General features: G+C 36.0%; 3 protein-coding genes across 5 annotated transcripts; 1 reads left to right on the top strand and 2 right to left on the bottom strand.

Moving 5' to 3' along the window:
* The first annotated feature begins 50 nt into the window (after positions 1-50).
* On the top strand, positions 51-2,060 carry LOC117630625 (LRR receptor-like serine/threonine-protein kinase FLS2). Its single transcript, XM_034363323.1, has one exon. The coding sequence runs from the start codon at positions 93-95 to the stop codon at positions 2,040-2,042; it is 1,950 nt and encodes a 649-aa protein (XP_034219214.1). The 5' UTR covers positions 51-92; the 3' UTR covers positions 2,043-2,060.
* An 85-nt stretch (positions 2,061-2,145) lies between these two features.
* LOC117630633 lies at positions 2,146-6,520 on the bottom strand. 2 transcript variants are annotated; one of them, XM_034363330.1, is made up of 9 exons: positions 6,045-6,519; positions 5,442-5,531; positions 4,848-5,342; positions 4,226-4,361; positions 3,765-3,927; positions 3,083-3,211; positions 2,733-2,927; positions 2,507-2,629; positions 2,146-2,399 (listed from the first exon to the last, which is right to left on the bottom strand). In XM_034363330.1, exons 1-9 carry the CDS (start codon positions 6,256-6,258, stop codon positions 2,292-2,294), a joined length of 1,653 nt encoding a protein of 550 aa, XP_034219221.1. In that variant the 5' UTR covers positions 6,259-6,519; the 3' UTR covers positions 2,146-2,291. The 2 variants fall into 2 exon arrangements, with proteins under 2 accessions (XP_034219221.1, XP_034219228.1); XM_034363337.1 differs by having other exon boundaries at positions 2,216-2,399; positions 5,442-5,522; positions 6,045-6,520.
* A 2,165-nt stretch (positions 6,521-8,685) lies between these two features.
* Positions 8,686-15,007, bottom strand: LOC117630610 (spindle pole body component 110). Of its 2 annotated transcripts, XR_004586209.1 has the most exons (14): positions 14,729-15,007; positions 14,594-14,638; positions 14,415-14,513; positions 14,153-14,263; positions 13,898-14,072; positions 13,751-13,807; positions 13,309-13,445; positions 13,141-13,200; positions 12,965-13,042; positions 12,477-12,550; positions 11,877-12,042; positions 11,693-11,776; positions 11,329-11,504; positions 8,686-8,724 (listed from the first exon to the last, which is right to left on the bottom strand). XR_004586209.1 is itself a non-coding variant. In XM_034363313.1 (13 exons), the coding sequence occupies exons 1-13, from the start codon at positions 14,921-14,923 to the stop codon at positions 11,448-11,450; spliced, it is 1,338 nt and encodes a 445-aa protein (XP_034219204.1). In that variant the 5' UTR covers positions 14,924-15,007; the 3' UTR covers positions 11,060-11,447. The 2 variants fall into 2 exon arrangements, 1 of the variants encoding a protein (XP_034219204.1); XM_034363313.1 differs by lacking the exon at positions 8,686-8,724 and having other exon boundaries at positions 11,060-11,504.
* Positions 15,008-16,866: the final 1,859 nt, after the last annotated feature.

Raw genomic sequence — 16,866 nt, 5'->3', positions numbered from 1 at the left:
TGTCTTCAAACCCAGAAAAAAACAGAGAAAATCAAATCCTACAAACTGAACACACACTTTCTCAAAATCACATTTCCTTCTGTGCAAACAAAATGACAATTGAGCTGCTGTGGGTTGTGCTCATCACCATCTTAACATTTGGAGAGGCAAATCCAAGACTAAAAGAAGTATGCAACCCAAGTGACCTGAAAGGCCTAACCATTTTCAAGTCTGGAATTCATGTTGACACTTCAGGCCGGCTGGCAAAGTGGGTTGGTGGCAATTGTTGCAACTGGGAAGGCATTTCCTGTGAAATTAGGACTGGCAGAGTGGCAGAAATAAATCTATCTGCCTTCATTTCATCTGATGATTCTCCTTTCCAAGCCCAGATGGAAGGCTTGTTCTCTTCTTCAATTACCCTCCTAGCCTCTCTTCAAGTCCTAGATCTTGGTGGGCTCTCTGGTCTTTCTGGGACACTTCCAAAATCCATAGGTTTTCACCTCCCGGAGCTCAGAAGGCTCGTTCTTTATGGCAACAACCTCAGTGGAGCAATCCCAAAAAGCATTGGTAAGCTGTCAAAACTTGAAGTACTTGTGCTGCATGAGAATAAGTTTTCTGGGTCACTCCCATCAAGCCTCGGGAGCCTTAAGAATCTAAAGAGGCTAAGTTTATATTCAAATCGACTTTTGGGTCTCATGCCTGATTCGTTTACAAATTTGACAAGTTTGGTATATTTGGATCTTCATGACAATTCTCTGACTGGTCACATCCCGCAGAGAATTGGTCAGTTGCAGGTCTTGGAAGAGCTTGATCTTTCAAGCAATTTCTTGGCTGGGAATCTTCCACCTTCATTGGCTAATTTAACTGCCATTTCAGTTATGTGCTTGGACACTAATTATCTTGAGGGACCAATTCCATTTCCATCAAGCTCTGCCCAAATGTCTTCTCTTCGGCTTTTAAGGCTGCATACTAATCATCTTACTGGGAAAATACCACCCACACTTGGAGATCTGGTCTCCCTCCAAAGATTTTCCCTAGCAAATAACAAGCTTGAGGGAGCAATCCCCTCTAGCTTTGGTAATTTATCAGCTTTGAGAGAGCTATACCTTAATGGCAACAAATTTTCTGGTCAAATACCAAAATCAGTTGGTCAACTCTCCCAGCTTATACTCTTCAACATCTCTCATAACTTGATCCAAGGACCACTTCCTTCTGAGATGTCTTCCCTCCAAAATATTCAAGCGCTCGATCTGTCATTCAACCTTTTAAGCCTTTCCTCCATCCCAAAATGGCTTGCGGAGCTGCCGTCCCTTTCTCGGATTTACTTGGCAGGATGTGGGATCCAGGGCAACATTCCAGGGTTCTTGCGCTCAACTCCAAGTCCAATTCAGGAACTGGACTTATCAGCCAACAATCTTACTGGAAGCATTCCAACATGGCTTGGAGTTGGAAGCCTTGCTCAGCTCTACTTATTAAACCTGTCCAGGAACTCACTTGTTTCAAAGATCCCTGACTCAGTTACAAACTTGCACGACTTGGGTGTGCTTGATCTCCATGGAAACAAACTATCAGGCTCGATGAGCCGAGTTTTCGAGATAGGACTGGAGTTCCCAGATGGATCACTAACATATCTTGATCTTTCTGAAAACAAATTCTCCAGTGGAATGGGGCAAATTGGGGTAGGATCTCAGCGTGGCATTCAGCTTCTCAACTTATCAAACAACATTTTGCAAGGTATATTTCCAACATCCATAGAGAGACTGAAGTTACTGCAAAGTCTGGATTTGAGTTCCAACAAGTTAGGCTTCAACTTGCCAGAGGCCTTGGCGAATTTAAGCATGTTAGAGACGCTAAAGTTGGAGAAAAACCGCTTTGCTGGTAAAATTCCAAATGGGTTTTTGAAGTTGAGAAAGCTGAAGCAATTAGATTTATCAGACAATCTTTTAGTCGGGGAAATCCCAGTGGGTAAACCCTTGAGTGACTTTCCCCAGAGCTCTTACTCTGGAAACAGAGGCTTATGTGGAAAGCCTCTCGCTCCTTGTAAGCCTACACGGTTTGGTTGATGTGTTTGAAAACTCATGAAGGCCTATCGACCTAAATAACTTTTACAATTAGTTCCAAATTCTTTGATTTATAAAAACATTTACAATTAGTGCATGGCTGTGATGATTTTTGCACTTGCTATGGCATGCTTGTTGCCTCAATTCATTGGAGATTATGAGTCTACAACCACACAAAAGATGAAACCTCTTGAATTTTTGCTGTATTAATGATTGATTTTAAGATTTACATTGTCCCAACACTTACGGGGGTCAAAGGGGATCTTGCGTCAACCCCAGTTGGTGGTAGTTCATGTAGTCAATTCCATTCAATCGTATACAACATAAGATCTGCTCGGGCAACTCTTCGGGCTTGTTCCCCTGTTTTAAAATGCAAATGTGAGATATAGATGAACAAGTTCAAAAAGCCAGCATGAAAAACACAAAGCGAATTATACAACTCAATTTAACTTGTTGGACAAACTCACCTGAATTGTGAGGCCAACATCCAAGATGCAGAGCTTTAGCCTATCCAAGAATGCTTCAAACCCCTTCCTAGAGATATAACTAAATCTGTGCATATCCAAATCAATCTCCAGGTAGTTTTCTCCCTGAATTCAGGTATTCATTATAAAAAGAAAACAGAATCTGTTAGTCCAAAGACGAATTTGGAAGAATGGGGCAAAAAAAATTAAGCAATACAAACACACTCACCAAGTAAAACTCATGTTGAGGACGTGAAAGAACTGGTTTTTCATTGTAAGCCTGCATAAGCTTCCGCTCCGGTGCACTCAAGTGAAGATCTTCCACATTCACAACACGTCCCAATATTTTCAACCTTTCTCGAAAGGGTGCAATTGTATCCACAGGAAAACCTTTGACCTTTTCAACTTCATCGCCAATTAACCTCTGGTGTGAAAAAAGGCACAGATATGAATTAATAAAAGTATTATGCATCATTCTAGGATGACTGCCCCGTCATCATCACTGATGAAAATGATATATACAAAAAGGTTCAGTATGAAATGAGGCTGCAATGCAAACTTCAAAAGGCTCCATCTTACTCTGATATTTTCTTGAAAATTTGATGGAAGTTCCTTGGAGTATATATCAGAAAGCTTAAAGTACAAAACAAAATTCATTCCTTCTCCATCAGTCTCACCCTGAAAAATTGCAGCAGGATACAATGGCACCTGTAGAATTCATGAAAAGGACAGTATTAGAATAATTGAATAAGTTTTACACACTTCTAGAAAGCAATTCCATTTACATTTAATTTACTAACCACAACGTATCTAGACTGACTACCCCAACCACTTAACTCTTGAATTCAGATTCAATCACAAATGATTCCACCACCAGAAACTTTTAACACTTAAATTTGAAACAAAACGATCATACGAAGAAAAAAAAGGGGGCAACATTTACAAGCAAGATAGATTTACACGGCCCTAGGCCTTTGTTTAAGTGGTGAATGGTGTGGTAAGAGTGGGAGAGCTTTAAAGTTGGAATCGTGTGTCGTAAATAAATGTGATAGGTGGCAGGGTATAATTCCTCAGTTGTTACAGCTTCTGGGCAATTTAGGGATTATTTAAATTATCCTTTTTATTTTATTTTTGAATTTTAAGTTGTCTTAGGAGCTTGAAAACCATTATTCTCTGGCTAATATAAAATGGACAAATATGCATTCATACAGAGAGAGGAAGAAAGGGAGAGAGGGAGGGGGTGGGGGAGAGAGAGAAATACCTGTACATTTACAACAAGAATGGCAGGAAGATCTCCAGATGAATTAACAATAGGGAGTTCCACAAAGCGAGCTATATGATCTATTTTTCGCTGAGATAAAAATACGTCAAGACCAAATGGATAATATGCAGCATAGCTGGGAGCAAATTCCTTCTTCTTGTCCCTGCAATAAAAGAAGATCAAATTACAATGGTCTAGTGGAAAAATAGTTCTGGGAACAATAGATCTACATAAGTGTATCTCAATTTTTGAATGACAGAGAATTTTTTATATGTTAATGGATGCCCATTTACAATCACTAATATTACAACTGATATTTTTTCATTAGACTATTCTAACATAAAAAGAATAGTGTCTGAATGTATGCGCAGAATATGAAATGTCTGATATGCTATATGAATGTACATATATACATGGACGAGTGTGTAAACCAATTGAACACTTTCCTCTGAGAATCTTACCTAAAGTAATTCGGTCCCCGAACTTTGAAAGTATTTGGCTCAATATGTGACCAAGAATCAAACATTTTCTTTTCTATAGGGCAAAAAGGAACTTGAGAACCTGCTATTGGTCTTTGCAGAAGCTTCTTTGAGGAAACTGGAATTGAACATAAAAGGAAAAAGAAAGGAATTACAATAGGAAATGTTTATACTAGACAAAAGAGTCAAGATGCTTACAATGCATGGACACTAAGAACTACCATAAAATATTATGACCATTTCTTTTAACAAGTAAATATCAACAACCAATTGAGGAAAGAACTAGGTCTAGGAGAGATGGTAGAAAATATGTCACGGATCAACATTACTTAAGCAAGTACAAAGAGAAAATTCACTGTGGATGACAATTTAATATTAAATTTGAAAAGAACCAAACACTGAGAGTCCCATGGGTGCAAGTGATTTGATTAAAGGAATAAAAACCAGCGTAAGGATAACTACTTGATGAATAACAAGACTGCGGCTAAAGACTAAAGAAAATGCATACTCGAGATAATAATGATGACAAGTTTTTTTAATCCTATTTGTTTCTACTGTGTGCATGTGGAATATTAATACACTTAAAGATAGTTCTGGTTCTTACATAAAGTTGCATTAGCTTGCTCTTTCCATTTGAAGGGAAGTTTTAAGGCAGCCTTTTTCCTTGCACTCGGCGGACTAGAAATTAGCGACCTTCTCTTTTCAACTGAGGGAACGGTTGACGCAAGACAAGGCAGACAGGTGCTTGGAAGAATCCCACAATTATCCAGTATTCCTTCCTCCTTGGCAGAGGTTTCATCCACAGAAGAGGAGATTTCATCAAGGAACACAGGTTCATTTGCTTCAATTACTGAATGATCATTAAATTTCGTTTGGGTATCAACGTCATTAACATTCATGATCTGTACATTGCTCCTTTGAGAAACCACAGTGACAGAGTTGCTTGCAGAATTTTCTGTTGAAAGATCCCCTGGTTTATGCATTCGATCAGTAGAAGAGGTATGGAGGCCATTGTCATTATACTCTCCACAATTGGCATCTTTCACAGACGAATTACAAGATACAGATACATGGTCAAAGCCGTTTAAAGATGGCATCTCTGCAAATAATAAGAGTTTCAATAATTCAAGTATAAAGACATCTAATAAATCAGAACAAGAAAAAGAATGCACGTGTGACTGAAATTTCAAAAACTTACCATCTGGAGCACTTTGGAAATCTTCATCGCAGTCCGATTCAAATATTGCAACTGGATCAAACCATGCCTCTTCGATACTTTCTGTGGAAGCTATCACATTTGAATAAAAATCAGGGGCTATGGCCGTAAGAAAAAATTACAGTAGCATGCAATTTGAGGATAAAAACGTTTGATAAGAAAATGCCGCCAAAGCCTGACTAGTTTGTCAGAGAGATTGTATTCCAACATGCCATTTGTAATAAAAGACAAAGACAACATAAGCAATTTCTTCTTGTTGTCTATCAACTAGCTCCGAGGATGATTTCAAAAGCCTCCAATTGGGAGGGTGGTCAGCTTGTTAGTCACCAGAAAGAACCGAAGGATCCTCTTGAAGACTGAACCTTTTCCAGAAAACAGGAACATAGCTTAAATTGATCAATTGGTCTTACAAGGAAAATTAAAACTAGCATTCTGTCTCTGGAAAGCTCAAATTCCAATAAATAAAACCAACCACCAAACAATTCAACCAAAGAAGAGAATCCCAGAACTGAATTCCGAAAGATAAACTAAATCAAAATTTCAAAATTTGCATCCCATTCTAGAGAGAGATTAAAGAAAATGAACCTTGGAAAGTGGGGTTGTTGAAGGTGGAGCGATCAGGAGGAGCAGACCCATCAAACCTGTCCGGTGATCCCTCAGGCAACCGGGCGGCCCGACCCGGAGACTGTTTAGCCCATCTTTTCACCCCATCTCTTCTCCTCTTCCGGCTCTTCTTCTTCTTGGACGAACCCAATCTCCCTCCAACGCACCGGTCCGGCGTTGACACACACGACCCCATGCCCCCCCTCTCTCTCTTTCTCTCTCACTCAGAGATCAACAAATACCGTCACCATAACATAATTATAGTTAGAGAGAGAGGTAAAGGGAGCTACCGTTTGTTGGTTGTTGCTCTGTTATTGTTTTTTTTTGTTTTCTGTTTTTTATTTTGTTCTTTTCTTTTGTGAAACCAAAGCTTAAGGAGAAAGCTTTTATTGCAGTCAAATAAAAGAAACAAAGGCAGTGACGGCAGTTATGGTGTGGTGTGGCAGCCAAGGCCAAACAAGCCCAAAGGCATCTCATGACATGAGTTAATAGCGGCTGGTCATAGTGGGGGTGGGGTGGGGTGGGGGAGGTTGAAGAAGATGGGGCCCACATAAAGACAATCATTTTGCCACGCGGCGCAATTTGGTAATCCCTTAACACGGGAACGTGTGATGTTATTGTTGGCGTTTAGCTTACGTTGTTCATTGTACAAGTTTCATGGTGTACGTTGTGTCGTATGTTCTTTCCATCTCTGGGTCAGTCCACGAATTGCCATGGCCTCACAGTTTCTTCTTCGACAATTACAATAATGTCGGCTTATATTACTTCTTCTGTTGAAATTATTCAAACATATTATTATTTGTTTTAATAATTAAGGAAAAAAATAAAAGCTTAAATAAATAAATAAAAGAGAAACAAACAAAAAGAAGAACAATTTTTTGGTAGTGGTGGATAGGATCATAGGAGGATAGGAGGGGAACAATTTTTTGGTAGTGGTGGATAGGATCATAGGAGGATAGGAGGGGAAGGGGAAATTCATTTTAAAGATCTCAACGCTTTTGTTTTGTCCACTCATTCTCACCTACCCAAATTGATTTGCTTTTGATACTACAGATATTTTTTTGCGTACGCACAACACAGATACAAAGAACAAAACTGTAATACTCTAGATATTTTAAAAATAAAAAACAAATAAATACAACCCACGCTATTTCCAATTTTACAAGGATAAAGAGGCATTTCTATTTCGTGCAAATTATTGACATATATACAAAAATAATTTATAAAAGTAAATCTCTACACACATTTAAAACTGTAATTAACAAAAAATAAGAATTCCTTACTTTCAAAGAAGGGGACGAGTATTTTCCATTTTATAAAGCCCTCACTTAAACAGTTTTAATCTTTATATTTGTGTTGTGCGTACACAAAAGAAAAGACTAATTTTCTATATTGTATCAAATGCGACTTGATATTAAGTGAAAATGACACATAGTCAAATATTAAATTGAATAAAAAAATTTATTATCATAAATTTTAGGCTTATTATCACAAAACGTCCCTAAGGTTTGCGAAACTATCAGATTGCATCCTTAATGTTTTTTTTTGTCATTCGTGGTCCTCAAAGTTAGCATGCATGATCACAAATGGTCCCTGCCGTTAGGTTCCGTCAAAAACTCCGTTAGTTTGCTGACGTGGCATATATGTATATCACAAAACATCCTTGAGGTTCACACACCTATCACAAATGGTCCTTATGAAAATTTTAAATTTTTTAAATTTAAAATTCATAAAATTTTTGTTTTCTTTTTAAAATTTTATGAATTATAATTATTTTAAAATATATATTAAATTTTAAATACATGTGACACTATATTATTGTAGATGTGGGCTTCATATATATGCCACATCAACAAACTAATGAAGTTTTTAAAAAATAATTTAAAATTCATAAAATTTAAAAATGAAAAAAAAAACTAAAGGTTTAGGGTTCATAAATGGTCCTCAAGATTAAAATCCTTCTATAAATTGTTTTTTCATTTATAAATAATTTTAAAAAGAAAACCAAAACTTTATGAATTTTAAATTTTAAAAAAAAAAAATTCGTAAGGACCATTTGTGATAAGTGTGTAAACCTCAGGGATGTTTTGTGATATATATGTATGCCACGTCAGCAAACTAACAGAGTTTTTGACAGAACCTAACGTCAGGGACCATTTGTGATTGCACATACTAACCTTGAGGACCATAAGTGACACAAAAAAACATTAAGGATGCAATCTGATAGTTTCGTAAACCTTAGGGACGTTTTGTGATAATACTTCAGACTCAAAAATTTATTATCATCTTCATATTCCCACCGTCCACAACCAATGAATCATTATGGCATCTTTGCTTTGTGGAAACAAATATCAACTTTAGATTAAATCATAAAATATGGGCAGTTTGAATCTCTTGAATCACAGAAATTCAAGAAATTTGTGGTCATCCACCGTTGAATGTAAATTCAATGGTTCAAATTTTTTTTTTAAAGAAATACAAGAGTAAGTGAACCGTTGAATTTACATCTAACGGTGAGTGGCAAATCTCTTGAATCCTTGTAATCCAAGAGAATAGGACTGAAAATATGAGATACAACTAGAAATGTTGGATGTACCAAAAGTATTTTACATTATTTTGTGGTGGACACTGTACGTGACTTGGCAGGGACCCCATGTTGCAGCTGTAAATCCAAAATTTTGAACAGCAATCAATTAATGAATACAGACATCAAACATTCAACACGAAAACTTCCGTAAGGAAGCGTTCGTGCCTGACGCGGATAGCAACAGCTATCACCAAATTATGTATGGAACAAGAAATTGAAATGGGGCCTTTGATGGGGATTGCATTGCACGTCCTGTGTGAATGCTGCTGCCACAACTATTTCAATTACTACACCTTTAAAATGAGTGTTCCATATTTCTTGAACCTCGTAGTGGAACAAATTATGAAAAACTTAAAGTTTGTAATGAGTGTAAATATGTTTTGTTTGTTAATAGCTGACTAAAGTTTGTTCAAAACAACCCCGTTTATTTCTAACAAATTTATTAAATTCTTAATTTTATAAAACCTCATGTATATAAACACTTTAATCACATTGAATTGTGGTTTCACGGCCTAATTAGTGTTGAAGGCGCACCTAATAAGTAGCATGGCTGATTCTGAGATCTTGAGGACCCTGTACGAAACTTAAATTGAGACTCTCACATAATTTAATATAAAAATAGTAAAAATAATAATTTTCCATAACTTAATATCATAAAACAATTATTTTTATATAACTAAAATTCATCATCAATAATGGTACAAATTTTGAGTGGTCTATGAATTTAGGAAATAGGATATTCATGTTTTGGTGTTGAAATTCCTGAATTTGAAATAAAAACAAAAATTCTCAAATGATTGAACAAAAGAGCCAAAGAAAGATTGATGAATGATGATGATGATGATGATTAACTTTTTCTTTCCTTTTGATGTGGATTGGAGGTGAAAGCGTGAGGGTAAATATACTGAAGATTTTTTTTTTTTTTATGTGAATGTTTTTACAAAGAAAAAAAAAAGTTTGTAAAGAATAAAAATGCACACCCAAGGACTTTATTTATACTTGAAAAGGCCTTAAATGAAGAGAAATGAGCTTGAAACAAAACGAGCCAAACACATGCTTGTCGTGTCAATGTGTGCGCACTGGAATATATAAAAATATTTACAATATTAATATATATATATATATATATATAATATACAAGTAAAATATTTTCCAGGCCCCCTTGCACTACCCAAGGCGGCCCTTGATAAGTAGTGAGTTAACCCTTGTTTTTTTAGTTAATGAAGAGGAGATTTGAACTCATGATCTCTTTCGAAAAGTAAAGCAATTCTTGTGAGAAAAAAAAAATTCCAGAAAAAGAGAAGAAAGTGATATTCCTAATATAAGGGGGATAGCTAAAAGAATCTTTAGTATTTCATTTATGGTCTTGGGCTTAGCATTGTCTGCCATTGTTAATTCTGATTCAGATTCCTCTAACTCTTTGTTTAATGCCTGGTCTACCTTTAACTTAACAACCCCAATCTACCATTACTTCTTTTGCACTATACCTAGAGGCTAGGGCAGCTAATGCAATTAACGAAGTTTTTCTCCTAACTGGGAACCAAAGTCCATCTTTCTTTGGAAATTTATTGGAGTGGCCGTTACTCCAAAGTTTTTGGTGGGTAAGCTGAAAAAAGCCTAAATTTTTTGTTTCTCTCCAGCTTCTATATTCCTCCTGGGATTAACTTTTCAAAATATAGCCCAAACAGATGAGAAAAGAGAATTCAAGATTCATGGTTATGGATCACCAAAACAAGTTAAAAGTTAAAGAATGGGCAAAATCATTCAACCAAGTTGACTACTTGTCATGGGCATTTCTCGAATTAGGGAATCATTAAATGTCATCTGGGAAGCAGTAGTTGACTCACGTGCCGTCCGGGTAAAGCTGCACGCCAACTTAACACGGATCTAGGTTTTAACTTTCTGTATGTTTGCCCATTAACAAACACCGATCCAGAAATCTTCACACTTCACAGACCAACCATGCACACACAATCCTCCTTCCTAATGTTCTTAATTTAATGAATATTGTTTGCCTTCTTCATGTGCAAAAAGAATCCAACAAAAATACAAAAAGAAAAATTTCTACACATGATATATTGTCATTAACATAAATGTAGGAATTGCTACTTATATAAAATGAGGGAAGTATTTTCTTAATTTAATTTATCTTATATGTGTGACGCCTATTAAATTTTTCTGAAATGAGCACGTGATCACATTTATTTATCTATTTTTTCTTTCTTTAATTCAGTTTTCGACATTTAGGTAGAGACTAGAGAGCCTCCTCTAATAAAAGAAAGATTGTCTGAGTAGATGCTTGATTTGATTCTCCTATAAAATTCTGATAAGCTTCAGTTTCTCTAATGAACTTTGTACTCAATGAGTCACTTGGTTGACATTTTGTAACAATGGCCATTAGACAACTAGATTCAAAATATAACCTCATAGAGCATTTCGATTAGAATTGTATCGAAAGGTTTAGCTTAGCTCAGCTGAGGTCAGCCTGAGATAATAGAAACTGAGTTAAAAAAAATTGAAGCTTTCAACACCAGAGATTCTTCAAAAAAACGCACCTAGCATTGTAAGGTCAGCCCACCAAAAAAATAAAATAAAACAACAGGGTGGGCTCAAGTCACCATAGCCCAACCTGTTCTACATCCACAATATCTACTATTTTAAGACAGCTATAGAATTTACCTAATTTCTGATGCCAACTCCCAGCGTCTTTGCATCCTCCTACTTATGCAGTTATGCTTCCCATGATGAAAATGATGTGATGGTTACTGTCCACGAACCTAATTTGGATTATTTGAGGCTTAATCTTGGGTTGTTGAGCACTCTGAATCTATATGCATTGATGTTGTGCAATTATCCTGAATATTGAAAATTTTACGTTAGGGAAGCTGAACAAGTCAATCAAACTAGTTTGAGCTCTTTTCTAATGCATCAAAATAATTAATTCTAAATTTTACTAAATCATCGCGTGTATCGTTGAGAAAAAAGATTTCTGCCTGACTTCATTAAAGCAGCTAATGTGACACAAGGTGACAAAACCTCATACCTTTCTATCATTTACTGAGGCACTTGGAAGAGTAGCTCCTGATTGAGGTTTTGAGGAAGCTGACTGTGGGGAAGAACAGTTAAACTGCCAGTGCATTGTTGAATAAGGAAAAGAACACTTACATTAGTATATAGAATAACCAAGTAGAGTGTTTCTCAATTTACAACCTGTAAAATTCACTTGCCTCTGACACACAGGAGTCAAAGTTATTGTTCTCTTGTAAGTCGTTGCCAGCTGACTTGTACTTTTGAGAAATAGGTGAACAAGAAAAACTTGTATTTCCTCCAACGCCTGTCCCATAAGCCTTTCCTTGCGACTTTTCTGCATTGTTGTTGACTGCATCTTCAATCCTGTAAGGACAATAACAATGTTCCTTAAAATATAACAGCGAGACCTAGCAAAAGTAAAACGACTACCTATGTTGCATTATGGTATTTGTTTATTATCTCCAATAAGAACATATTTCTCCAATCACAGAACAGTTTATACAATTTCCTGTTTTCTAAAGAAAGCATGACAAGCAAGATGCAAGCATGCCTGCTGGGAGATTTAACAGGAATGCCAATATTGCATTCCAATATATTGATTTGTATAGGACACCTGGACAATACCTTTGATTTACAATCACCTAATTAACGCAGTTGACTATATAGATCTTAAATGGGGAGAAAAAGATGTCTTTCTACTGTTATCACATTACAGCTCATATTGAAACAGGTTGGTAAGTTTAAATCTGGAACCGGCTATACAACTCATGAATGGATGATAACAATGTTAGTTCTACCTATTATCTTCTTTCGTCAAAATCATATTGCATCCTCCTTGGCGTTCCAGCATTGAGGAAATTACCCCTTTATCCTGGCATATAAATTACAGACATTTCCCATGAAGGAAGCAATGAGTTTCTTCGGTAGAGATCCATCGAGAAAATACTGAGGGAAGGTTCTAGATGCATTACAACAAAAAACTTAAGTCGCCGCACCAAATATCACATATAACATTGATTAATTAGAATTACCAATTAGAAATGTGGGATTCAATAGAATTGCTTAAGGACAATTATTCTCAAGAAAACAACTTTGTATATAAATTAGTCAGGTGACAGAATGGCAGGTCATACCTAATCTCTAGACAAGGCAATGGTAGACGTCTTAAGTCCATATATAGGTACCATCAATACAGTATCTGTCTATAATTAAACTTGATTATGGTCCCGGGTAAAGTTTTGAAGCAGAAACTCATATGTTTAAATCAAACTCAAACGTTCTCTACCTCTTCATTCATACTTCTAACAGTGTCTTGAATCTTCCTTAAGATAATCCCCAAACTCCCAACTTCAAAATGCAATGCCTGATCATGGAATATTTCAAGTAGAGTTTAGAATTCAACAGTAGAAGTATTTAAGATCTAAGATGAAAATAAATAATTAAAAAATCTGAAATTTAAACCTGTTTTTCTGACATCAAATTCTGTATGACAACATCCTTCGATGATATAATTTTCTGAAGGTAAGGGTAAATTAAGACAAGGCGTTGATGATAAATATTAAGCTAAAAGAGTAGGTTATACTTTAGGAATCAATCAAACAAACGAATCTTAAATGTTGGTGTGGATATCTCTTCTATTTGTGTATGGCTGTTATTGCAAATTTTTGCTGCCTCCATCTGTGCTTCTAGTTCTGAGATAACTCTATCCTTTCTCCGAGTCTCACCTTCATAATTATTCAGTTTGCTTTCGAGGTCACAGATCCTTTCTGCATAACATAGTTCATGTCCAATAAATTATTGATGGTATCAAGTATTACATCCAACAACTCCTGTTTGAACAATAGAATAACTTAATTTGCAACATCCATAGTTGATATACAATGGTACAGACTGGTTGAATTCTGGCATAACAGTTACACCAAAAAATTTATTATTATTATTTGGACAGCCCCAAGTTAAGTTAATTCCTTGGACATGACTCCCAAGTTTCACTACCTAGCCCAAATAATCAACAACGTTTGTACTTAGATAACTATAAGTTAGATGCAGGTGAATAAGAACTTGGAGTTACCTATAAATACTTTCTCAAATGTGGAAACAGTATCCAATTTGCTCTTTAAGCCAGCTACTGTTAACAAAGCAGCAAGTTAGAAGGAATCTGAAACTGCAGCTTCAAATTCAATATAAGTATACATTAAGAATTCAAAGAGCTGCTTGCCTACTTCCTCTTTTTCACTCACGATACGTTGCACGTTATCCACAACTTTCTTTACAGACATTGCCTCCTTTTCTATTGAATCAAATAGCAATAGATGATATTTAATCTTCTCAGATAGGACAGAAAGCTTTCTATCTCTGCACTGAATTGAGCGTTTCATTTCACAAGTGGATTCCTGTACACGAATATGATGCCAATGAGTAATGTGTCGGTTAAACACAGACAGGCTCTAATAATTGGCACATAAACACGAACCTCATAAGCATTAACGAATGTGTCCCTCGACTGGAGTAGGCTTTGTATCGTTCCTTTCAACTCTTTTTGCTTGTTCTCGAGCATAGAATTGTCATTCTGAAGGTACCTTGCCTGAAAGAACAAGCATTCACAAAAACAATTGGAGAAAAGGATTAAAAAAGAGGGGGGAAGAACAGCTCAATTAAAATAACATTGACTAGATCTCTAACAAGCATTTCGACAAACACTTCAGCAGCAAACATTTTTACGTAATTTGACGAACCTCTCTTTCGAGTTTTTGGCGCAGCTCATTGGAGGAAGCTAATTCAGCCTGCGCTTCCTGTAATTTCCTCCCGTATTCTTCCTCGGTTTGCTTTTGTTTCTGTTTCCAAACACTTCATTAATACGAAGAAGTAAAATGCAATTAGAAAGAAAGAGTTTAAGTTGATTTTCAAATTTAACCTGAATAAGAAGACGAAGTTGCTCGGTGGCAGAGCGTTCCTTTTCCTGGAAATGTGTATTCACCAAAAACCGATCACAGAGAGAGAGAGAGAGAGAGAGAGAGAGAGTGGTGTTGAAGACGATGATAATTCTTACTCTGAGTTCTCGGACTTCGGTGATGAGCGTTCGAAGCTGGAGCTTGAATTTGGAGAATTTAAGCAACTCCATTTTCTCTCCAAAATGTTCCATATCTACCTGTGTAAATTGTAATTGTTTGCGCACTGCATGCCACTTTTTAGTTTTGAGGGATTTAATTTTCGGTCTCCGCCTCTGCCCGATTGAAATTTTCATCGAATGCCCCCGCTAATTCGCATTACACTTTCCCGCCACTGAAATAGGGAGTTATGCTAATTTTTTATTTTACACAATTGATATTAGGGTCGGGGAAATTTGAATACAGGAGCTTGGATTTAGCGATAACTGCTTTTAATTATTTAATCATTTGAGATATAAGCTTTTTGCGATGGTTACAATATTTTTGATACCTCCATTGTTTTTTGGTCGGAATTTTGTTTTTTCTTCTTTAAAAAACCCTTTTTTGTTGTTGAAAGATTTATTAAACCATTATGTTATTTACAAAATAATAATTTTGGGGGCCTTGTGTTATTATGTATGAGTCCTGCTCATGCGTGACATTCGTTGGTGATGAAATGATCTTTATTCGCGTTTGAAGCTCCATATGGCCTACCAACTGGTAACATACAGATAACCAGTTGTTGATATTACTTGATACTTCAATATCGGGTAGCCTTCAATAACATCAATAATTATGACATTTTCCCTTTTGAGATGCTTGGCTCATTGGCTACGTACTGAAATTTTATGATATCATAAAATTATTAGGTCTCTTGTTTTTTTTTTTTTCTTTTTAATGGCATGTTAAGCCAATTTCTCTTACCGTTGACCGATGGATTGACTAGTGTTTTACAGTGTGCAGGCAGCTAAGCTAACTCCATACAGAATGTACTGGACACTGACTTTTGTGTTGAAAATATGGGTGCCCAAATGGGTCACAAAGATGATGAAACCATCGCGAGAAGGATTCAAAAGCTTATCACATATGTTCCCCACCTGCTTGTCCAGTTAGGCTGTCTGGCATTGCTCATTCTCTTTGCTTTTATCTTCCAAATAAGCAGGATTTACAGCTATTCATTCGAAAATAGTTATAATAATTGATGAGAATCTAGATGCATGTTTTTGAGTTGATGGATAAAGCATGCCAATTGGATCAAGAACCCTTGAATTATTAGTTTATGAGGGTCCATATGAGAGATGGTGAGAGAGTGGGGGTGGACAATGTGTTCCAGTAAGCCAGGTGTCAGGGCCACTCAACTTTTCATTGGGCTTCATTTATATGGTCAAAATCACGACCCCATTTTCTTTTTATCTGGTAAAAGTCCAAAATATTAATGTTGTGCAGCTAAGCACACGCTGTGTTTACCAGTTCGCAATTCTGCATATGTATGGACGTTCTTCTTTTTCTCCCTCCCTTCCGTGCATAGAAGCGATATTAGAGGAGATGATATTCGAATAAAAAACATATCGAATGCATAAATAAAAACTTTAATCAATTGAATTATAAACTCCTTGTAATATAGACGTTACAAACCCCTTATAATTTATGATCATTCAAAATAAAACTTAAGAATATTATTTTATGGTTAGTAAAATAAGGAGATATATATATATATATATATATATATATATGTCACAACTACTTAACTCAGCATTGAATCAACTAAACCACTTATCAACCACTCAGTAGGGACCGATCCATCTCATCTAGCATATCACATTACATTGAAAAGACAATATTTATGCATAATCCATAAACTGCTCTGACATCTACAGTTATCAAACACTTAATCATCGAGTCTGGCTCTGCTCATAGTAGGTACCATTAAGTATCTGAAAGCTTTTCATTCGCCAGTGATCCAAATCTTTTGCATATGCGGGATTTATAATAATTTTATGATGTATGGAATGTTTTCTCACAATGACTCTCAATTTTCCAAGCCCATATATGTGCATGAACGATTGTTCATATGCTAAGAACAATTGCATGCGCGGTTTTATATATATGTGTATGAACGATTGTTTTTTCATATATACTAAGGACAATTAAACATGCGCGGGTCATAAATATGTTTTGTAAAATTCATATAAATGAATTTAATAATTAAGAGTCACTCACATGTGCATTAACGATTATTTTTTAAATGTTGATTTAATTA

Source organism: Prunus dulcis, chromosome 1, assembly GCF_902201215.1.
Source record: "Prunus dulcis chromosome 1, ALMONDv2, whole genome shotgun sequence".
NCBI classification, from domain to species: Eukaryota; Viridiplantae; Streptophyta; class Magnoliopsida; order Rosales; family Rosaceae; genus Prunus; species Prunus dulcis.
This window is presented reverse-complemented; position numbering and strand designations above follow the sequence as displayed.

What these genes read in the sequence shown, in the direction of transcription:
- LOC117630625 (XM_034363323.1), top strand. Translation starts at nt 93, where the DNA reads ATGACAATTGAGCTGCTGTGGGTTGTGCTCATCACCATCTTAACATTT.
- LOC117630633 (XM_034363330.1), bottom strand. Translation starts at nt 6,258, where the DNA reads ATGGGGTCGTGTGTGTCAACGCCGGACCGGTGCGTTGGAGGGAGATTG. An exon ending in CAACAACCCCACTTTCCAAG is followed by an intron (nt 5,532 to 6,044) that starts GTTCATTTTCTT and finishes CAAATGTGATAG; the next exon opens with CTTCCACAGAAAGTATCGAA. An exon ending in CTCAACATGAGTTTTACTTG is followed by an intron (nt 2,630 to 2,732) that starts GTGAGTGTGTTT and finishes ACCTGAATTCAG; the next exon opens with GGAGAAAACTACCTGGAGAT.
- LOC117630610 (XM_034363313.1), bottom strand. Translation starts at nt 14,923, where the DNA reads ATGAAAATTTCAATCGGGCAGAGGCGGAGACCGAAAATTAAATCCCTC. An exon ending in CCGAAGTCCGAGAACTCAGA is followed by an intron (nt 14,639 to 14,728) that starts GTAAGAATTATC and finishes ACACATTTCCAG; the next exon opens with GAAAAGGAACGCTCTGCCAC. An exon ending in AACTTCGTCTTCTTATTCAG is followed by an intron (nt 14,514 to 14,593) that starts GTTAAATTTGAA and finishes GTTTGGAAACAG; the next exon opens with AAACAAAAGCAAACCGAGGA.